Genomic DNA, 22,699 nt, shown 5'->3' with positions numbered 1-22,699 from the left:
AACCATAATGATTACCATCCAAAAAAGTTTCGCTTCGAATAATGGACTGCTCTCCTATTAATGTAGTCGCGTCAAAATCGAACTGATTTTTTAGCGTGCAAAAGGCAATGTGTTGCAGTGTAATATTATTATACGTTTTTGCTTTGCTTTTTCGGGGAATAAGCAGCCGGCCGGCCGGCTTGGTGGAGTTAGAGGCCCAGGCCCAACCGGCGTGCCCCTTCGGATGCCCCATCCTTGAGTAGGCACCCGAAAATTGTACCGCTCTTGCCACATTTAGAGAGCCGACCACGCTGCTGATATCATATTTTAGAGAGCATCATGCCCATTTTGGCAATGGCAAAACAGGCCGATCAACTACGGTCGAACTTCCATAAGTAGAACGTCTTATAGATACCTCATGTGCCATCAAATACATTGTTGTGTACAGTGCACATTCGATTGCCGAAGTTCTGGCTCCCCTATACTCGATATTGGAAATATTCGAGTTAATCATTAGTTTATTCAATTCTATTTCAATTAAACATTACGAATAATTGTACATATTAATATTATAACAACTTTCTTTATTTAAACACACAATCCTCCAAAATTATATACTTTCTGTAAATTAAATTTGCTATTGCTCATTCTGAATATGACACAACATGTTCGTGTCGAGAGGCACAGACTGAACCAGAAATCTTCTAATGTGGCAGGCAGATGTTGTTGCCGCAGCTGCCGAGAAATCCAAGTCTTCTGCGCAGAAAGGGAGAAGTAGAGGCATGGTTCGAAGCCGACGACAATCCGAGACTGGAGCCTTCCCCTGTTCGTGTGCTCTTTGCAATCGGCGGCAGATAAAGCGGGCTGTCCAGAGCCGATCGGCTGCCCTTTTTGGGAGCAGCTTTGAAGGACGCGTTCATGGGACGCTGTGGCAAACAACTCAATTTTAATTAAACGTTGCGCTCCGAGAAATAAATTAAGCATGCTGACCAGGTTGGCTGCGCAATATCTGGACAACCTTGGGTCCCCCGTCTGGACTTGTCTCGAGCAGCAGTGAGCAGTGATAAGTGCATAGCCGTTGCGTGATTCGACCCAGAAGACCGGGCGACTGGATAACAGGTTCCCACCTCGGCTGGCTTTATCAAGCGGCACAAAGAGTCTGATTCTAGTATTGTGCTAACGCTTAATTATGTGCCACAACAAGTATTTTCATTCTTTGTACTTTAATGCATGGCCGGGGCTGTTTTAGCCGCTACTTCAGGAATTCTTTCAGGCGGTTCTGCTGCGATTTGCTGGCGTCTTTAAACGCGTTCGACTTCAGCTGGGCGGCTAGCTGCAGCAGTACGTTCTGCTTCTGAGTTTTGGACTGCGTTTTGGGTGCGGCGGGTGCCGGCTGGGCAGGCTTCTTCTTTTTCTTCTTCGACGGCTGACTTGGGTTTTGGGCAACTATTCCGACTGGTTGGGGCGCCTTTTTAGACGGCGCTGACGATTTGGATGGCTGCTGCTGTTGCTGCGGTGCTTTTTGCTGCTGCGGAATCTTCAGGCCTGCATTGATATCTTTATTCGGCGCCTGAGAGTTCTTCTTTTTAGCCTTCTTTTTATTTTGGCCCGCTGGCGCAGGTTGTGCGGCTGCCATTGTCTCCTTCGTGGCTTTGACTTCGGCGCGTTTCCGGCCCTTCTCCAAAGGCAACATCGTCTTGTGATGGCAAACGTCGCAGTCCACGGCCTGCAAAAAGCAATTGGGTTGTGGTTAGAGTGGCAGGAATGGTTTCATATGTACATACGTAGAAGTTTAAAACACTGTATAATTAAAGATTTTTCAGATTCCTTTGTTTTCATAATTATCATTCTGCCAGAAGCTGAATCCTTTTTTTCCTCTAAGAGTTAACTAAACTATCCATCCCCACTTTTTCGCTTTTTCTACAATATTTGCTCCTAGCTCTCACCATGTTACTGGCCATACGCTTCCTCAGCCACTTGGCCCGTTTCCTGGCCCCGCTAGTCATATCGCCTTTTGCCAGCTTGCTCTTCACGGCTTCTAGCCGGGCGATAAGTCTTCGGTTCTTGGCACTCTGCTTCAGTTCTTGTGGCTGGAGGTGGAGCTGGTAGCGGCCATCCGTCCACTGGTTCCCGCAGCGGGAGCACATGCGTGCGGATCCAAAGCTGTCCTCGGGCAACTGGACATTGTGCCGGGCCAGTTTTCTGCAGGTGGTTCTGGGTTGTTTTGGAAACGCAATTTAGTGGGTGTACATTAAGAAATTAGCAACAGAACTCACATGTAATAAGATTTGAGGATCCGTTCGGTGTGGGATTGGTCGGTCAGTTTGGAGGCACAGTTCCACAGCAAATCGACTGTTTTTTGATCACCCATGACGAAAACTTACAAATTTCTGCAAATAACAAATTCTTGATAAAATGTATTGTATTCTATTTTAAAATACAACACATTAATGTAATTTGTTCTTTTATCTGGCTATTTATTTACAAAAAAACAACACAACACAACAAAAAAAAAAACAATCCAAAATTCAAGCCAAAATAGACAGCACTGACGGCACAACGTGCGCAGCTCAGCAGAAACACATAGGTGAATTTTAAGCTTAATTCCAAGTTCTAATCTTACCAACAATGCTGGTTAAATGTTCAAAGTTATACGTGAAAAATTAAACTAACAAGGCAATTTAAAACATCAATAAAAACTATTTTATAAGGCTTTAAGAGACGTAAACAGCCGTCGGGCAACTGTAACCGGAAAATATGTGCGATTAGTGAACCGGTTTAAAAACCGATGTGACAGAGCTGCCACCCTGCGAAATACGATAGTGTGGCAGCCACTGCAAACTCACCACAGGCGTGTTCTCCACAAATTCGGTATTTCATCGTGGTCAGTTGAGGGTCCTACGGCATTTGCGCGTCGTTTTGAAATTATTCAACACATCTGAAAAGCCAACCGCCGAAACGAGCAGAAGCGACGCGCATAATTTCGAATGCAAACGGACGCGCAGCCCGCCAGTAAAAAACAAACATCCGTCGAATATCGCTAACGAGGAGTGTCGAGCAGTACAGTGAATTCAATAGCATAGTGCACGCAACCACGATTCGCATTCGCATTTGCATTTGCAGCTGCAGCAACAACAATGGACCCGTTTACTCAGGTACGAGGCCAATTCGCACACAACGAAGCCCTTTGTCTGGGATTGCATTGGTGTTAGTGAGGCAGCCGCGGATTTTCACTGCCATTTCCCATTTTCCATTGCAGCACATGCTCGAGAAGGCGGAACAGCGCAGTCGCGCCCTCGGCATCAGCAACGCCAGCAAATTTCCGCTCGCCGAGTGCACCGTTCCGAGCTCCTCCGTCGCCTGCTCATCCGGCGGGGATGCTGGGGTCCTGGCCCCTAGGAGCCGGTCGCCTGGAGCTCAGAGCGCGGCCAGCGGCGGCGGCAAGGTCGTAATGTTGGGGAAGGCCACGCTGGAGGCTTCGCCGGCCAAGCCGCTGCGTCATTATACAGCAGTAAACAAGGAAAACTTGGACATGGGCATCGAAATAAACATAACCACGGACAAGCCCATTGGAGTAAGTTCTCCCTCCTTTTCTAAGTGCTTTCCTTTTGCTCATCGTTGCTGCACATCCTCCAGGTGCAAGTTGAGATCCAAGAGCAGGAGGTGACGGATGACGAAGAGCAGGAGGAAGGAGGTGCTCTAAACCCTTTGCTGGTGGCGGAACCAGTAAACCAGCCCCTAGCCAGGTTAAGGGACACTTCCCGCAGCAGACTGCAACGCATGGGTGCCCTGTACTCAAACACGGACGACCTATCCTCGCCAATCCACCGAACCGAGGGGCAGTTCCATGTGACGACGGGTGACGAAGAGGACTGTGGCAACCGTAGCAGCAGACAACCCAAACAGCGGTTGGGCAAACTGGCCGCCTTGGCGGACACTATCAACCAGTGGGAGGATGACACGTCGCACCACGAAGTGCATAGACCCCTCGAAGCACCGCCACCGAAACCGCATTTGTCCAGCCGAAGGGCCGAGAAGGGTCCAGCTCCACTGCCCCCCAAGAAGGACGAAGTCGACGAGGCTACCAGGACGAAGCAGCTGAAGTGGGATCCCAAGGTATTGAGCTCTCTGGAGGCACAAGGTTTTCAGCGCCGCGAATCGTCGACCATTAAACACACCTATGATTATGCCAAACAGGAAGAGGCTGCGCCAGCCTCCAAAGTGGAAGAGGCGGCATTCACTGCCAAGCCGCCAGTGCCGCAGAAATCAACGACGGTCAGCCAGGTCGCTAAGAACTTTGTCTCTTCCGCACCAGTGCCCAAGCCAACACCAGCGCCTGCGGTTAGTGTGAAGTCCGGCTTGGTTTCCGGACGTGCGGCTCTTTTTGAAAACAAGGGAACCGGTGGACCGACGCAAGGCCAGCGCAATCAGAAGGATCCTTGTGAGCTGTCGCTGAAGGAGCGCATGAAGCTGTTCGAAACGGGCAACAACAAAGCGATGTTGCCGATGGCGCCAATAGGATCTGCTCCCAGTATTACCCAAATCCGAGCGGAAGAGGTGAAACGTGAGTTTAGCAGTCCATTAATTATCATAATAGCATACTCATTTTTCTTTGTTAACAGAACATTTAGCTACAGTGCATCCGGTGACAGCTGCCGCTGCTACTAACGTGGTTGCAGCAACCAAGCCAAAACCAGAAAGCAAGCTGCGTGACAAGGTGGCCGCTTTGGTAGCAAATGCGCAATCAAGTGCAGAGACGCGTATCAAGGACATTGATCGCCAAAGGCAGGAAGATATGCAAATTATTTCAAATCGCTTTAACAAACAAAAGGAGCTCTTCGACATTCAACCATCCGTCAGTTCTGGGGCTGCTCAAGCTCGACCTCCCGCGCCAGCTCCTAGCAAAGTAGTGCGGCCCATGCCACCGCCTCCACCGCCGCCCATCGCTGGTCTCTCACCCGGAATAGCCAGCAGCAAAAGGCGATCACGTAAGAAATGACTAAACCCTTCTTCTAAGGACTTGTCCTTATGCATCCGCAATTTCAGCTGGTGATGCGCCCGTCACTGACGATGATTCGAAGCGAGCCCGCAAATCGCATTCAGATCGACTGTATCCAGCTCTGTCCGACCTCGACTCCAGCGGTGACAACTGCTGTGCCGCCGAAACTGCCTCCGCTACGGATGACAGCCATCAACTAGATGAGGAGGAAACCGAAAGGTGCGCTGACAAATGCTACTCCTGCTTGCTATTTCTGCTTTGCATCGAGTAGCATTCTAAGACTGATAGGCCTAAGACACATAGCTTTAAACCCCATCCCCTAGACAAGACCAACAATAAAATCGCTTTCTTAACTAACCGTTTATCTTTGATTCGTGCAGTTGCATGGATGAGTCCGAGGACCAGTCGCAGACTGAGGACAGTAGCGCCGGCATGTGCAATGGCAGTCTTGGCCGCGAGATAATGAGCACAGTGCAGCGCAACGAAGCGGAGATGCAGCAGCAGCCGGGAAAGAAGGTAAGTGCAGGTAGAAACTGGCAACACAGCGGGTGGTCTCCATTAACACAATTTCACACCTTTCCAGACTGTGCGCTATGCGGACCAGGACATGTATTATGATGACAGCTCTCTAAACTCGTCGCAGGTCTCTGCGGGCATTGACGATTATCTGGATGAAGCACTTGTCGAGGATTATGGCAGCACTCAGGATGACCAGAGTGACAGTGGGGATGAGCATAATAGTAGTCGGCTTTCCTTGGGCGTGAGTACTTACTTAATCAGATTATTTGTATATCAAAGCAACAAATTATAACGTACGTCTCTTCTTAAATTAAATTTGCAGAGCAAAGGAACCACGGCCTCAAACAGCTTTTCCTTCCGAAAGAATCCTGCCTCTTCTTGCACGCCTATCGAGGAGCATCATGAGATGATGGACCTGCAGACGCCGCTGCTTAGTGGTGTCCAGCCGGTCAAGTCAGAGTTGAGTGTTAACCAGGACAACGACAATCTGGTTACCCTGGTGCACACAGTCAGCTTCTATCGCCGCCAGCAGAGCGCCAACGTAAGATAATTAATTATATCACAAACAAAATTCTAAGTAATCGTGGTTTTTAGAGCTCCAACTCCACACCGGTTCGCAAGATCTGTCGAGAGCAGCAGGTAATGCGATCAGCCCTAGCGGGCGATTGTCATGCCAAGCACAGACTGGAGTACGACTCTCCTCAGCAAGTGGATTACGCCGCAGCAGCAACTGACATAGTTGATCAGACCGACGAGGACGATGAAGAGATGCAAAATGCGCGGGAAGTAAACGATGCCTCGCAGGCACAAGACAAGATCAAAAAGCTGTTGAGCGAGGTGTGCAAACAGCAGCAGGTGATAGGACAAGCCAGTCAGGCCCTGAACCTTTGCGCTGCCACTGTAGAGTTCTCCGGCTCCACAGAGTCCGTGGAGGGAGAGCGATATCTCCTACTTGCAAGTACGTTTTTTACGCTTGTTTATCTGTATTTTCTTCGAGTATTCCTTAGATTAACGCTTTGCCTTATTCTTGTTCGTTGAATTCCAAGGCCCCTAAAGCCCCAATGTCAAATTTAGCTTACATCTCGTATCCTTGCAGCCCATCGACGCCAGGCGTGTTTGGATGAGGTTCAGCGTTTAAGAGTTGAGAACAGTATTCGTCCGGTGGGCGCACCAAAAGAGAAGGGCCTTCTGACGGTCAAGGACATAACTATTCCTCTGCGACAGGAGTACGTGCGTAAAATGGCCTCAAACAACATTAACGGTCATCATCTTGTGTGTCTTCTGAAGTACAATGAGCACGTGCTGGCCACCAAGACAGTACCCACGATGCCTGGGTTGCTATCTGTCAAGTTTCCCGATGTCCTGCAACTAAATAATGTATACGCTGACTTCAGGGTAAATATTGTAACACTTTTTATAGCAAATATTCTTTCTAAATGAGAAAAATTCGCTTGCAGATCACGCTAGAAATCTATGGCATGTTAGCCCAACGCGATCAGCTGCCGCACGAGCTGAAGTACCACATCAACTTGAACAAGAAGGGAGGCATCAAGACCCCAAAGAAAAAGGGTGGGGAGAATCGACTGGTTATGCCACCTGTACAAAGTCCGGCGGGACCGCATGTGGTACGGACGCCGCAGCTGGTGCAATACGGCTTTGCCATTTTCTCGCTGCGGGAAATTCAACGCACTACATGGACGCTGACCCAGGTGCTGGGCGTCAGCCCACTGGAGGGTGTGGTTCATATGAAGGTCAACTGTGAACTATCCGTAAGCGTGGAGTACAAGGGATTCCTTACCATGTTCGAAGACATCTCCGGTTTTGGGGCATGGCATCGTCGTTGGTGCTATCTGAATGGCTCCGTAATCAACTACTGGAAGTACCCGGATGATGAGAAGCGCAAGACGCCAATGGGCAGTATAGATCTGAATGCCTGCAGTTCCCAGAAGGTGACCACTGCACCGCGCGACATTTGCGCCCGTCTCAACACCATGCTGCTGGAGTGCGAACGACAAGCGCTGGAGACGGACCAAGAGTCCTTGATAATCGTACCCAACGGACGTACCACCACGGTGCGCCATCTCCTCTCAGCCGACACAAAGGAGGAGCGCGAGGAGTGGTGCGCCTACCTTAACAAGGCACTGACACTGCTGCGCGCCTGGGGAACCACCCACTGACCCGATGACCCATTGCAATCTTGTCAGCAGCACGGACAATGACAACAAACGGGCGGGTTGTTAAAAGTTTTCTCTTTTTAAGTTACTCAATTTATTATTTTAATTGCGTTCGCATTCGTATTAATTTTGTTTTATGTTTCCGATTCAAATTATTCGTTTCAGTCTTAAGTGGGACACGTTCGTGTTCGTCTATATCGACAAAGTATTGTCTGAATAACCTTTTCCATATGTACATTGAATTTAGGATGTCTCGCTAAATATAAAATTTGTGTAAAGCCCATTAAAAAACTAACGCCAGTTATACACTGATTATTTAATATTTTATTGAATACTTTTATACACGTACACATTTACATTCACATATATCGATTTGCAAGAACTCGTGGCTATGAAGAAATCACTACGTGGCGTCCGCGTGTTAACTATCTTTTTATCTCTGACCATTCGGAATCTAACAACAAATGAGAGTTAAAGCTTGCGTGTTATCACGACGCCGGCTGTTCTAGTGCTCATCTCGGCTTCGGCACCAGGTTGTTCCGCATCCGTTTCGGATAAGCGTCTCGCGCGGTTTTCTGTACTGTGTAGGTGGTTCATGTCAGGTAGTTCAGTGTGTCTGCTCCTTGGCCAGCTGAATTGACACTAAGTTGAAGATAACTTTCTTACGTTTGTCACTTGACCGTCGGCCTAAAGGCTATCTACAAAAGTGGATTACGCATTGCCGTCGGCGGAGTGTTCAGTGTGGGTTTCCTCTAGTTCACAACACTATCAAATGTATAGATATATATATTTCGTATAGGTACATGTATATATTTTGACTTGGATCTGCTGTTAGTTGTAAATTCTCCAAAATATTACAGTTTGCCAGATATGCAGGATATACTTGTGCTTTGTACAACAGTAGCAGCGCCCTCGGTGGATCGGGTTCGGAATACAATTATATATATTATGTACACACTCTGTTGCGGAAGGAGGGAACAATCGAAGACGAGAGCAGCTACTGTTCGGTAATGCATTCGCTGGACTCGGATATACTGCCTCAAACTGCTTTGGATACTCCGTTTAGCAATCAAACTGTCAACGTTCGCTAGAATATTAGGGTATAATACTGGGCATATTTCCATGTAACACTTGTCTGTACTGTGTGGCTTGGATTTGGTTGGTGGTGCAGTGGCAACGCAAGGATAAAGCTTAATTTCGATGCAAGTCTCGGGGCTGCTGAATTTAGATTCATCTAACCTAAGCATTAGACCGTATGCGGTGGCCAATATAAAATTTAAAAAAATAACTGCCTAAGCTTACTCATATTCGTATGTGGTGTGCGTGTCGTGTTTGTGTGTATGTTGCTATGCACCTTTAATGAACATTTTAAAATTCAACACTTAAGACTACAACGGAATGTACAGTAAATAATTAAATAAATTACTCAGTAAAACGATATGCGTAGAATACTATACATAAAAGACTGTCGCCGGACCGGCCTGAGTTTCCTATGGGATTCCAGCCCCGCTGGCCGGCACCTGGGCGTTCTGGCGCCGCAGATCCGACTGGGTGATGGCCGTGATAATCGTGCCCACAATCAGCATCACGGCCATGGTTATGTTGGCGGCGATGTCGCCGAACGTGGTGAACAGCTCCGAGTAGAAGAGCGTGAAGCATATGCCGAAGGTTTGGGCAGAGGCGTTCAGCAGTCCGGACGAGGTGCCCTCCGGCTCCGGGAAGGTCAGCTCGGCTCCGAATTCAAAGCCCACCGGCAGGTAGCCAGTCATAAAGAAGCTGTGAGGGATTAGGTCACAGGGTAATCGTTTAAGAGCCGTCTACTTTTGATTTGATCACAATTTTATGTAATATTCACATTGAGCAAACTACTGATATTGATTCCACTTCACAGAGCAACTCAATGCGAACCTATTTGCTTGACTGAACTTACCCCAGCAGCGATGCCGTCAGATAGACCACCGCGATGTGACCCGTGTCCAAGGTGAAGGTGAAGATCCACATGCCCACCATGGATAGCGCGTAGACCGCCAGCGTCGTTTCCCTGGATGGAATGGAGGTTAGCCACATTAGCATTGGAGCACCGCTCATTAGGCATTGAGAGCCCCTCATTCAATTAATAACAACTTCTGCAACTGCTGTGCTAAAAACTTTCTTAAGCAGCACATTCTCAGCGGGGCCACAGGGCGTATGCGTAATGAATTTCAAACACGCTCGGGAGCCCTTGAAAGCTGCGTTTGGCTGTACTCACTTGAACTTGTGCGTCTTATCCAGTACAATGCCCGATACCACGGAGCCCAGCATCCCGGCTAGCACAATGCTGAGGCCAATACGGCCGGCGTCCACCTCGTGGCCGGGATAGTACTTCAGCACCACCTGGAAACAAATCCCAGCAATTAGACCCCATTAGCCGCTCATTAATCGAGTGAGAACATGCGCTCGTACCGGATTCAGGAGCGTGGAAATGGCGTAGAAGACGCCCACATTGATGCCGTAGGAGAGGAGCAGGAAGATGAAGTTTCGGTTGGTCATCAGGTTCTTCAGCGACTGCATGAAGCTGACTTGCTCTGCTCCGGAACTTTCCAAGAGTTGGGCTGCCTCCTGTGCGGCGGATGGCGGAGTGGGTGGCTTGTCCTGGAAGACTGCGGAAGGAAGAGATTCATTATCTCAATTATGATTCATTTAATTGAGAACTATGTATGAAAAGGTTTAAAGATTTAATGAAAGATATGGAATACATATGCCTCTAGAATATCATGAAATGTACAAATGTTAGAAGACTTAAACTTACATATCACCATCAGGACGAGCAGGATGGAGGTGAGCCCGGCCACCATGTAGAACATCATCTGCAGATCACTGCCCACCGTCTCGAGATCCGGTGAGTTTGGCACCAGCATGGGGGGCAGCACGAAGCCCACGGCCACGCCCAACTGGAAGAAAAGAGAGGGCGAGTTTCTCGATAGTACGCAAGTTGCTCAAAGCGAAATCTGTTTCCGGTTCCGGCGCTGTCTCTAAATCCGCTGCTATTTTTGCCCCGCTTCCGGACTTTCCCAGCCCAACTCTGCGCCCCAACCCTTTGGACTGGTGTTATTCGCGCTGCAACTGTGAAATTGATTTATGGTGGGCCTGGCCTGGATAGATGCATACTCCTGCTCCTATGCCGGATTCCTCAGTTGCTGCTTCTCGGTTGCCTCTGTGTTTTTGTTTTCGTCAAAGTTTGCGGAGCTGTTCCCGGGAAAAAATAGATGTACACCCGGGTCGGCAGCGACAGCTCCCTTTTTTCCGCACACACCAATGCACAAAAGTTGAGCCATGCAATTTTTGTTATTTGCCTTGATTTTTGTCCAGGACTGACGGGGCTATCCACATGTGATAGGATTATGTAACGGATGGGAAACTAGCATTTTCTTTATTACAAACTGTATGCTCGTAAATCGGTCAATCAGTTTGATATAAGTAAAATCGTTCTTAACGACTAGAACCTCGGAGCAAACAGCGTATTTAGTTTTCAAAGGATATCACGATTTTAGGGTATCGTTTAGTCGAGCTGCTCAGGTGACAATGGTATTTTATTAACCATTTTTTCAGTTGCTATAAATCGGTTTTAGCGGCACTGGCGTTATTTAGGGCCCAGTGACATTTGACAGTCCGGAAAATAAATTGGACCGTAAAAGCGCTTTTAGTGGCGGAAAATTAAATTCATATGCCCCTGAAACTGAAGTTAAAGCAACAAGGGCATTTAATCCAGTTGCATTTAAGGATTATTTAATTAGTGCAAACCCTCGGCGAAGTTGTATATATTAATTGAATTTTACTTTTGTCCAAAAATAATCACCTGAGTCCCGATTGTTTTCATTTAGGCAACAAAGGAAATGTCAGCCGGTTGAATAGCTGACTTTCATACACAATAAACTCACCGCAGCTTTCCCTTTTGGCAATAGCTTTTGGTTTTCCCAAACAAAGGAAAACCAATAGCGGAAAGGGGAGAACTCAATTCCCACTGACCTTTGGCACTATCGTGGCCAAACAGACACCAATTCCCAAGCTGCAGGTGGTCCGTGTTTCGGATGGAGCACGCAAACATAATCAGTTTTCCCTGTGCCATCTTTACTTGGGAGATTGCCATTCCACTTAATGGCAGCGCAACTATGAGGATCGAGATTATTCCGAATAAACCGAATATTTCGCATTAATCTGGGTTTACCTTGGGAAATTTCCCGCATATTATGCAGCAATCGGTGGGATTTTTCTTAATGGAAACCCTTTCCAGCTAGCAAATCTCTCAAAGAAGAAAACTTCTCAAAAGGAGTTCCAGATATAGATATAAGGCAAAATTGTGTGCTTGTATTTAAAATGGCATGGCTATTCAACGAAATGAAGATAAATATTCCCGAAATCACTTTCATATAAATCAAATTTTTCTATGAAAATCATCCTGCGATAAATGTCAAGGATCCAGTTTGTTGGGACCGATAAATTTAAATAAATCCGCTTGATTCGACCATGAAACTGCGGATTGGTATAATCGAGTGACACAGAAATGGGATTTTGAGATACTTTGGCAAAGGGAGTCCGAGCCAATTTATAGAACTGCAGCCATTTGCATAAATGTATCCAAGAGGTGGGTCATAAACCACGCAGATGCCAGGAGCCCGTCCGTTGCCCGTTCCCTTTGTTCCGGCCATTTGGGATTTTACGAGGGAACGCAAAAGGACATTCGAGTGGGACCCTAGGCTGCAGTCTGAGCTCCTCCGTGGCATCGGGAGTAAATATTTGATTTGGCTGGAGACGGATCGAACGTCTGAGCCGCGCTTGGAGGGACTGCCGGTGCGCCAATCCGGCGGAACGTTCGCTGGCGGCCCTGGAGAACGTTATTTTCGACTTGGCGGCACAACTTGTTCCGGCCGTGTTTACATGGCCATCCGGAAAGAAAGCAGCGTGAGGGTTAAAAAAGGCGGAGGGATAAGAAACTGTGTGTGCTCAGCACTCTTGCAACAATGCTCCTCCACCAAATCCGTTTCAGCTCGACTCAGCCAGTCAGAAATCAGAGATTTGGGGTGGCGGGATGCTCCACGAGCGTGTGGTGCGTCGTCCTTGCCAGATAAGGCTGCCAAGGCGATTGAGTGGGTGGCTGGGCGTTCGCTTTCAATGTCACTCGGTATGTGGGCCACCTACGTGGCCCCATGCTGCGTTTTTTCATGAAGGCTCTTTTTTCGGGCACAAGTTCGGCTTGGCATTTCGACAAGAGATTACCCGGACTGGCTTTAAGCCCTTCGCCTTCCGGCCCACTGTTCCACATCATCGCCCCATCCTCGTCATCATCACGTAGCCCCACAATGTCACATCCCATTGTGACTTCCTACCTGGGACAAACGGAAATTATAAGCCTTTTCATCTGCACTCGAGTGAAAGGCAAATATGACACACAGGTGCGTTTAGAATGCAATGTGTCTTGCCGGGATGTCAGTGGATGCTGATGTGGAGGTGGAAGTGGAGGTGGGGATGCAAGGCGGCTCTGGATATTTGAGCCCCATATTTGCACTTTCAGTCCACCTGGCCGACGCGCTCGTAAATCAACATAAAGAGCAAACTGCTGCACATCCCCTGGCCGCCGCCTCTGGGCCTCCATACCCCCCATCCCCAGCACCCACTTCCGGCATCCACCCCCAGTGCCATTGTCATTCATCACCGGCGCACTTGGCACTGTTGGCTGATGGCTAAGCAAGCGGCCTAATTGTTTTGCGGTGTTTAAGCCCATAACCTTTCGCATCAGAAAGTAGACTGTGTCTGTTTTGGGCAAAAAGTAATTCAACTTTTAAATGCACTCTATTTAGGGTACAAGAAATATTTCATTGAGCAATTAAACTTGTCTACCCATTACTAGTAAAAAGGTTTTATTTTTGTTATTTGCCAATTTCTTTCGATGTGCCAGCCAGAATGTGGAAATATCTCGTTTGTACCCCACTAGCTTAGTAATGAGTATTAGATAGTCGACTTTTCACTCACTTCTATCCATTCACTATTTGTGTTGAAACAAGAAAAATGCATCCAATGGCTTCAACTACAAATTGGTCTAAATTTGGGAAACAACTAGATAAACCACTTTCCCAAACCCATTTCAGATTGGTTTATTTTTAATAAAATATCTTGGTCGCAGGCTCACGAAATTCGCTGCTGTCCATTGTCATGCAGTTCATAAGTCAAGAACTCAACTAGTCGGTTGGCCGCCAGCTCGAGTTGTGCACTTGCAACCGCATAATGCATGTCACCCCACCTCAGTCCAGCCCAGCCCTTCTCCTCCTCCTCCCACGGCGACATTTCAATTGTCCAGCCCCATTGGAAGATGACGACGATGAAGGTATTCAGGCAATCACTTAAGCCCGGGGAATTTCGGAGAGGTCATTTCGTTTGTTTGTCGCTGCTGAATAAATTGAACCTCTTGCCGCTGGCCAGAGATGCGGATGCAGTGCGCCAAATTGAATCCACTCAAAGAGCCTTCCGCATGCATTACCAACGGGAGCCATTGAGGCGGAACGAGGCGTGGCACGGGGCGTTGTTTGACTTGTGCGCCAGTGCGCAACTCTTTTGGCAATTTCATGATTGACTGGCCAGGATTCACAGGCCACCCGGCTCGAAAATGTCCGAGCAGGCCACTTCCGCCGCTCCGGAAGTGGGCTAGGCCCACGTCCCAACTTGGCCTTGCCCGACTTGCTGCATCCATCTAGCAAAATGGGTCGGAGGCGGGCCACTGCCTTTTCTGTGTTAATGCAAATTCAACGGCTCACTAACTCACAAGACAAAGTCGGAGCGGCTTAAATGGCTTTACAGTACCCCATCGATAACGACGGCCACGTGGCGTATGCGTGTTCCGGGCACCCACTCACCTGGTTGCCAAAGACTCCCACGCTGGTGGCCGAGGACACCTGGTCCGGACCGAACCACACCGCAGCCAATCGCGCGGGCAGCGACAGGATGCACACCTGGGCCAAGGCCACGATCGACTGGCCGATGAAGCTCACGTAGAAGAGCGACGGGTCCACCGAGAAGACCTTGATCCAGGCCCCCAAGCACGTGCCCACGATTCCGACCAGGGCGGTGATGCGAAGACCCTGCCGATGACACGCAAATAAAATAGTTGGGGATCTTAATAATGGGCATCGCAACTGCTAGGGTACTTTTAAGTGGTACTGAGGCTTTAACAATTTTGAAAATTTCTGTATTTCATAACATTATATTTCACTAATAATTTGTAGTGTAAGTTAAGATAAAGTTTTACTTGGAATACATTTTAAGAAGACACTGTTACAAGGCACAAGTTCTACTTACGACCTTATCCAAAAACCAACTGCCGGGGAAAATGAGCGGTATGTACAGGATCATATAAATCATGGACGTCCAGTCCACCCACTTGTCGCTGATGCCATAGTAGCTGCGGTATAGGACCAAAAGGCGATTAGAGGGGCATTACTTGGCTGGAGAGAGTGCACTTGAGGCTAATTTATGCAGCCCCATTCATTAGAGCCCGCCCAAAGTCAAGTTGCTTAATGAGCTTTTCGAAAACTTTTAACTAAACATGCCGGAACCACACGAACCGCCCTCGCAGCCCGTTCACTCACCGGGTTATTATGTTGTTGATGATGGTGTATTGTATCCACTGCATGGCATTCGAGGATGAGTAGAACACAAAGAGGATGAGCACCGCCCAGCGCCGGGCGTAGACTTTGTAGCCTGGGAAATAGAAAGCAGAAATTGAATGCCAGCCAGGTGCAAGCCACTTCAGAGGCCCAAGGCTCCCCATCCCACCGTTCTGCGGAGGAGGACCTCGTGTAGCTGCAGCGGATTAACTGGATCAGGGGACGGGATTACCCTACTCGCTAGTTCCCTAGTTCACTGCTGCCACTCGGGCCTAAGGTCTTTTCCGAAACTAATATCCATGCAAATGGTGGCGCCCACCAATGCCCCATTATCGTAACAAGTTAATCCGCCCTTTCTGTTTGGCCTTGGAGCTTTTTCGGTGCTCCTCTAAATGTCGACCTTAAAGACTCCAATGTCACGTTTGTAAGTCATACCAACTCAATGATCTTACGTCTATAAATTAATACGGGTTCTTATAGAAGTCTATATTTAATCCATTATAACTTTGGAATTTATACTTGTCATTTATTGGATCTAAGTAATTGTGTTTTCCATAATTTATATTATATATATAATTCCATTACGATTTGATTTCTTATATAAACTGAAGATGAAATTAAGCCTTGTGAACTCACTTCTTTGCAAATTGGTGGTCGACTTGTATAAATAGCAGTTGTTTCCGATTCATGGGTTCCATGATTTCCGCTAATGACGTTCATTTAACGAACTATTTTTGCTTTGACCTAAATCGAACTTGAATAACAGCGCGAATTTCTGTTCAAATGAATTGGAAGTCTTTGGCTTTAAAGGCTATTCTCGCTAATTCGTTCATTTGTGAGAACTTTTAATTTTCCCAGGAGATCGAAAACACCAGCAATTACTTATAATTAAAACGTTTGATTACAAATAGAACGGGCAACCTAGATATGCAGCTATTAAAATCTACACAGTTTGCACCTCGAATTAAATGGCTGTTTGCAGTGTATCGCATGCATCGGATTGTGTATATAGTACGTAGACTTCGGCCCTATTTATAGCCATCTTTTTCGTTCCAATTTGTGACAATTCAGAGGCGACGTCACTAACTTTTCGGCTGGCATGGCATTGAAAGTACAAAACGCTTTGATGCCGTGCTTTATTTGTGTGTTTCACTTAAAGCACGTGTATGCACAAACACATTCAGGTACAATGGCCGCACATATGTTTACAGTGCACGGGAAAAATATTAATAAAAATATTAACATTAAATATGCGATGTGATTTTGTAAAATAAATGATGCTTAAAGCAAAATAGAAAAGCTATGCAAACAAATTGTTTAACAAGAGTCTCAAAGTTCGACTTGAAATAAAATATTTATTGATGTACATATATGTTGTGGAATCCTATGCAAATATGTAAGGTAGCACTTGTTTTTTTCAGTGCTTGCGGCAGGCTTGCTTTTACGAGTAAGTGAATGTGCGGCTGTGGCTTTGGCAGGCTGGCCAAGTGCATTTGTGTGTGGTGGTTGTGTGGTGCCTGGATTGCACTGCATACAAATGCCACCCACACACCCACACACCCACACACCCATGCATCTATCCACCCGCACCACAATCAGAAACACGGCGATACTATTGCCTACCTTGAGGCGCAGTTAGGCCAAAATGCTCGTTCGTGTCCGCCATGCAAAGTGCAGGTGCACATTCAGCTGCAGCGGCGTGGCAACTGCGCGACTGTTCGGCATGAAATGCCAACTAGGCAAGTGTTTAAGTAGTGTCACAGTGCTCCCACATTGTATCAGATGGGCGAGCGGACTGCAGGACTCGCAGGATTGGGCTCAGGTGGCAAGCGCATGCAAATGGTTGTCATAAATAAAAGTCGGATGTGCAGGAACTTATTCGAAAGTATCTAATATCTAGCACGCCAAGAGATCTTTTGAGGCATGGCAATGTCGATTTCACGTTGCCACCTCAATCATTTCGCTTGAATTTGATACTAGCCCTGTTGCGGTCGTGCGAGTGCGATTCTCAGGAAAACTGATTACATTTTGACGCTTCCAAGTGCTTTTCGAGATCGAACTGTTTGATTCGCAACTAACCCTAGTCTGGCCAGTTTAACATCCGTGTTGCTACCTCGACTTCAAAATCGCACCGTTTTCATGAAACGTTATAAGATATAATATGACCTAGCTGGAGATATCTTGGATTTGATACAGGTTTGCTGCTTCTGTGTCAAAACTTATGGAACTAAGTGAAAGTATCTGTGCAAGAATAGTATGGTATCTGAAAGTGAAAGTATCTTATGGCATAGAAGTCTTTGTGCATGATGACTTACCCTCGGCTGGAGGGCTTAGCCCACTCGCCGCCTTGACCCCTTTGCCCTCCTTCTCCTTGGGCGTGATCATGTCGGTGGACTTGCTGGTGGCAATGAAGGTCTCGCTGTTCTCGCCAGCTCCACCCGCACTGTGCTTCAGATCCATCTAGCGGGCGGTGGTGGTGGGTGGTTGGAGGAGGTGCTGCTCGCAGCTGGGACAGCTGGTGGTTGTGGGCGGTGGAGCTGTGACAGCGATTGCCGGATCGGTGGGCGCCGTTGAGTTTCGGGTGGTCGTGATAGCCTAAAGCTGATATTCGAAAGCGGTTCTGCAAGCAAGCGAAAATCACAATATTCAGAATACTAAGCAGGCAGAAAATTCAGTTTAATTTTTCATTATACGCCGTAATTCGGAAATTAGCTAACCACCGGCGTTTGCATAGAACATGCTTGTTCTTTGCGGTCTAAATAACTAGCTCAGCAGTGGGGCTTGCAATCCGTTTGCGTTTTCGGATTAGCGCGGAGTGATATTGCTAACGAGGCTATTGTGTGTTGACCATGAACTTGAATGCTATGGGTGTCGTCTCTCAAAAGCCAGAGATATGGCTCAAGGTGAGATTATTTCGAGCTAGAACAGCTGGTATTCAAATTCGGTTCGGTTGCCACCAGACGTGCTGTTCTTCCAACACAATAACCAGATGTGCCGAATAGTTCAGATTAAACAAATGAATAATGTAATGAGTAGTGTAATCTACAACCTTTCAGTCATAAATCATCCTCCCAATTGGACTCCACTCGTATCGTTTTTTGGCACCAATCTAATATAATGGCCAATTTTATTGGTTAACCAGTTGTTAATGCGACAAGCAAGCATAAAGCTCCATAAATTAAATGATACCCTTTGCACCGGGCACTTTGAATAATTTCCATTGGATTTCGGTGCCCGATCTGATTTCAGTCACAACCGAATGGCTGTGGTTTTGGGTAAACCAAACAAACGTAAAGCGCGATATTAATATGCCTTAATTAGCTTGTTGACTGGGCTGATTACACGCGAATTTCCATCTGCTGCTGTTGTGACATTGCAATTTGCTTTAATAAAGCCATTGACTTGAATTTAAGCGCGGCATTCACCCTCAATGCCACTTGTTGCTCTGCCCGGACTTACGAGCCCTGGTTTCCAGATTTTTTACCTTCAGCTCAGCTTTAGCTTTGGATTCAGCAGCGGATTTGGCTGTGGATTTGGCTCGGGGCCTTGGCAAATGCAATCTGCGCCAGTTGACTGGCTGTGAGTGAGTGCGTCGCCAAATAAATTGAGCGGATTGGAATGCCGGATTCCGGTTTGGATTCCGATTGCATTTGGGTCACTATTTTGGGCTCCATACTCTTATTCCGCTGACAAACTCGCCGCCTCATTTGGCACGTGCATTTCGATGGCTTAATGCCATTAGCCGCAGCGGGATGAAACTGTTTTTCGCAAAAAACAAAAAACATGTCGTGTGCAAACAGTTTTTCCCCATTTCCATATCGGCTAATTAGATCGCTTGTTCTGGCGCTGATAGCGCATGCCAGTCAATGGAATTCAAAATGCCTAATCACTGCACTTAAATCAATTTGCCGCTTTAAGTGCAAATTAAGGGAGATTTCCATTTCCCACCGCAGGTCGTTCGGCCAACAGGCAGAGATAGTGGCCACGCTGTTCCCGATCTTTCCGAGCATTACGGATCGCAGCGAATCGCAGGAACTTTATAATCGCAGCGCCTCTCAAGCACTTGAGACTGGCGACGTCATAGTTCCTGGTTGCCCAACTCAATCGACGGGGGGTGGGTGTTTCTTGGCCCAGATAAATACCCCTAAATGGAGTGGGCATTTCGCTGGTCGATGAGTGTTAAAACTGCGATAAGACGGATTCTAGACAGCGCCGACACAAATAAAAAACAGCTCATTTAAAAGCAACCATATAATTATGGGAGCTCACAGCTTTGAATAAGATATTATTGTATTTCATTGAATGGTTTGCTCAAGACTCGTTATCGTTCAAAATGTATTCATGCATTCTTTTGTATTATTGTTAGAAGTTTACAGTAATTAGATTTTAAGGCAATTATGGCGTTTTTTAAATAATTGAATTATGTAGTACGTCTTTTGTATGACATTGCATTGACATACTAACACATTTCATAACTACAGTATTTGATTATTTTAAAATGCTGATGATATTAAGGGATTATTATTATTTCTTTTCTATTTTTCTGCTTGTGAGTTTATTTCATAATTTAAGTTTTTGATTATTTTAAAATGCTCATAATATTAAGGGATTATTATTCTTTCTTTTCTATTTTTCTGCTTGTGAGTTTATTTCATAATTTAAGTATTTGATTATTTTGCTCATAATATTAAGGGATTATTATTCTTTCTTTTCTATTTTTCTGCTTGTGAGTTTATTTCATAATTTCAGTATTTGATTATTTCAAAATGCCCATAATTTTAAGGGATTATTATTCTTTCTTTTATTTTTCTGCCTTTGAGTGGTTGATTTTAAAGTAACTGCAGTCCATTACTAATTATTTTCAATGTTTGAAATTCTTTGTTGTTATAATATATTAGCTCGTTTTAAAAGTTGTTCATTTACTAATATGTTTTTCACGCACTTCGCCTCGTTTTATCACATAAACACCACTGCGATGCCTCTAACATCGTTTATTTCGGAGCTTGGAGCTTGGTTTTGGGTCGGTTATTTGCCCTCAGTGCACCTGCCCCGAACTAACTTCCCGAATCATCTGGCATCGGAAATTGACTCTTAACCGCCCCGCCACCAAAAACACGCACGTATGTACATTTCTAGAGGGACTTCAGTGGTTGCGGCCCAAACCGATGGCCTTAGCGGTGGGCCGGAGCCCGCTTTGAACCACCGCTGAACGGGGTCACTTCACCCACTTCACCCACTTGGACACTCTTGCTCGGCACGTTCTTCGTGTGGTGGGCCAACCGCGGCGGCTTACGATCCGCGCAGCTGATGGAACTGATGGCGCTGATGGCGCTGATGGAGGTGGTGGTGCTGGGCCGCCGGAGAGAAGACTACGGAGCACGCAAACGCGAACGGACAAAGTGGTACTGAAACTGATTGCGAAACGCTCGACGCTCCGCCAAGAACGCCAGCGTTAGTGTGCAAAACGCTTTCGGCTCGTTCACTTGTTACTGATGCCAACAGCTGATTCGACTTCGCCATGTCGATGACAACAAGGTAACCCAAACACACTTGTCTCGAGTGCCCAGCGCTTCGGGCTGGGAGTGATAAACGATTGCGAACTGGTTAAGAGCTGCGACTCGCAGGCGTTTGATTGTTTTACGAGGGCCCAGCCTGTCATCAGGGCATTCCGCAGTCGGGTTTATTGCTGTTTTCCTTTCCAGTTATCGCCGATCGAGTGACACATTTGAAACACTTTTGCCAGACCTGAGCTGTGAGTCCGGAGTCGAGCAGGTGACCGACTTTCGGCGGGCACGGTGGGATGTACGTCTGTGCCCGGCGCACGGACGCTCATTTCTGGCATCCCCTCCTCATGGAAAACATGTCCAGCTGTCGTGATTCAGCGCAGCACAGGGAACGCCCGCTGGACTGAACATGCTTTGCATGCTTATCAGAATTTGAAACACTCACCAGCAAAATATTCCTATGACTCCCAAGGAACCACACAAAACAGTTTAAGTGTAGTGTAATTACTTGTTTGTTAAGAACTTAGGTAGGGCAAGCATATCCACATTGAACACTAATAGATATTGCTAGTGACACAATTCGAATTTTAAATATTTTTAAAAGCACATTGCAGCAAATAGTGGTTATTACCGTGGCTATAACTAATGCCGTCTAGCTGAAGGGTACTATCAGTGCGTCTTAAACACTCCGTGGGCGAACCGTAACCAATTAGTTATTCGTGAATGCCAAATGCCCGCTTTGCAGTTCACCTTACCGCTGTCCCCCTGTACCTGGCACACAATTGCACTTGCAATCCATTTAAAATGTTCTGTTATTCGTTGGCGCAACCCGCTCCTCCGGTGAGCTGCCCACTTTTTCAGCGAAGCACGTGGTCTTCTGACTAGCCTCCACTCTTATGCACCTCTCTTCTTTCGGGCACAGGTCTCTATATTTTTCACTTCGCTCTTATTGTGGCTTTTATTGAATAATTTGCCTGCGGGAACTTCCACTTCCCACTTACCGTCGGCGTCTCCGTCCCCCGCCCTGCATACTAGTCAGAAATCCGAAATCCGAAATCCGGACGACGGATCTGGCGACGCCATCGCCCCACGGTTGGGGGTCATTATTCGATTAAGGCAAATTATTATGTTTTATTATTTATAATGCAAATACCAGCACAGACACGACCGGGCGGTGGCAGAGATTCGCCGCGAGGGTGGTCTGGAAGCCCGTTTATTTGTTTGGAGTGGCTAATATCAACCGTTCACTGGGAGAAAAACCACTGACTATGATACACATTAGTGTGTTTTGAAACATACAGCTTACACCTTCTGCAATTCATTATAAATTGAAAGAAAATACATGGCAGGAAATTGATATTACAAATCTTTTTGTTGAACCCCTTGTGAATAAATACCTTTACTGGTGAATATCATTTGTGAATACCCCTTATCGAGTAGAGCAATAGTTAGTATGGATAAAGAGTTCAATTGTGCTTCAGTGTTCTTGAAGACTAATCAAAAACCGCAATCTATTTCGAAATAGAAAATAGTAGCTCGATTGATTAAACCTACATAAAAGTCGTAAAATGTTCTACGAGCGCAAATCTTTAGTTTTATTTTTTGTAGTGCCACGTTCGGATTCCGAACTTATCACCGATTTGTACTTTGTCACCCGGCTGTGCGAATATTCGTGTGGCCCCATCAGTTTCTTCAACTCATTCGCCGATAATAAGCTCGTAATTCCAGTGCTGATAAAAATTTAATGAGATATTAGGCCGATTAGTGCATTATGGGGAATTGTTATTATTGGATCTGGGCTCGTAAATCCCGTTGATCGGATGATTTCCACCTATTTCCCTGTCATGTGAAGTGGTCACGATTCATTGCCTCCATGAGCTTACGAGTATG

At 46.6% G+C, this 22,699-nt stretch overlaps 3 protein-coding genes across 10 annotated transcripts; 1 reads left to right on the top strand and 2 right to left on the bottom strand.

Moving 5' to 3' along the window:
* Positions 1-556: 556 nt before the first annotated feature.
* LOC6543499 lies at positions 557-2,850 on the bottom strand. 2 transcript variants are annotated; one of them, XM_026979767.1, is made up of 4 exons: positions 2,826-2,850; positions 2,256-2,369; positions 1,926-2,193; positions 557-1,705 (listed from the first exon to the last, which is right to left on the bottom strand). In XM_026979767.1, the coding sequence occupies exons 2-4, from the start codon at positions 2,348-2,350 to the stop codon at positions 1,232-1,234; spliced, it is 837 nt and encodes a 278-aa protein (XP_026835568.1). In that variant the 5' UTR covers positions 2,351-2,369; positions 2,826-2,850; the 3' UTR covers positions 557-1,231. The 2 variants fall into 2 exon arrangements, with proteins under 2 accessions (XP_026835568.1, XP_001970603.1); XM_001970567.3 differs by lacking the exon at positions 2,826-2,850 and adding an exon at positions 2,603-2,798.
* LOC6541573 (anillin) lies at positions 2,787-7,991 on the top strand. 2 transcript variants are annotated; one of them, XM_001970566.3, is made up of 12 exons: positions 2,832-3,134; positions 3,239-3,553; positions 3,616-4,095; positions 4,177-4,543; positions 4,602-4,967; positions 5,026-5,197; positions 5,359-5,494; positions 5,562-5,738; positions 5,820-6,038; positions 6,092-6,455; positions 6,594-6,892; positions 6,955-7,991. In XM_001970566.3, the coding sequence occupies exons 1-12, from the start codon at positions 3,117-3,119 to the stop codon at positions 7,672-7,674; spliced, it is 3,633 nt and encodes a 1,210-aa protein (XP_001970602.1). In that variant the 5' UTR covers positions 2,832-3,116; the 3' UTR covers positions 7,675-7,991. The 2 variants fall into 2 exon arrangements, with proteins under 2 accessions (XP_015014725.1, XP_001970602.1); XM_015159239.2 differs by having other exon boundaries at positions 2,787-3,134; positions 3,616-4,543.
* A 688-nt stretch (positions 7,992-8,679) lies between these two features.
* Positions 8,680-21,777, bottom strand: LOC6542238 (feline leukemia virus subgroup C receptor-related protein 2). 6 transcript variants are annotated; one of them, XM_026979764.1, is made up of 10 exons: positions 21,441-21,777; positions 17,621-17,925; positions 15,288-15,399; positions 14,998-15,100; positions 14,556-14,780; positions 10,460-10,601; positions 10,114-10,310; positions 9,920-10,044; positions 9,602-9,712; positions 9,162-9,447 (listed from the first exon to the last, which is right to left on the bottom strand). In XM_026979764.1, exons 2-10 carry the CDS (start codon positions 17,763-17,765, stop codon positions 9,162-9,164), a joined length of 1,446 nt encoding a protein of 481 aa, XP_026835565.1. In that variant the 5' UTR covers positions 17,766-17,925; positions 21,441-21,777. The 6 variants fall into 6 exon arrangements, with proteins under 6 accessions (XP_001970601.1, XP_026835567.1, XP_026835565.1 ...); XM_026979763.1 differs by lacking the exon at positions 21,441-21,777 and adding an exon at positions 21,051-21,238; XM_026979762.1 differs by lacking the exon at positions 21,441-21,777 and adding an exon at positions 20,543-20,783.
* Positions 21,778-22,699: the final 922 nt, after the last annotated feature.

This window comes from Drosophila erecta, unplaced genomic scaffold, assembly GCF_003286155.1.
Source record: "Drosophila erecta strain 14021-0224.00,06,07 unplaced genomic scaffold, DereRS2 tig00000055-arrow-pilon, whole genome shotgun sequence".
In the NCBI taxonomy this organism is placed as follows: domain Eukaryota; kingdom Metazoa; phylum Arthropoda; class Insecta; order Diptera; family Drosophilidae; genus Drosophila; species Drosophila erecta.
Note: the sequence above shows the minus strand (reverse complement) of the source record. Positions and strands in the feature narration are given on the sequence as shown.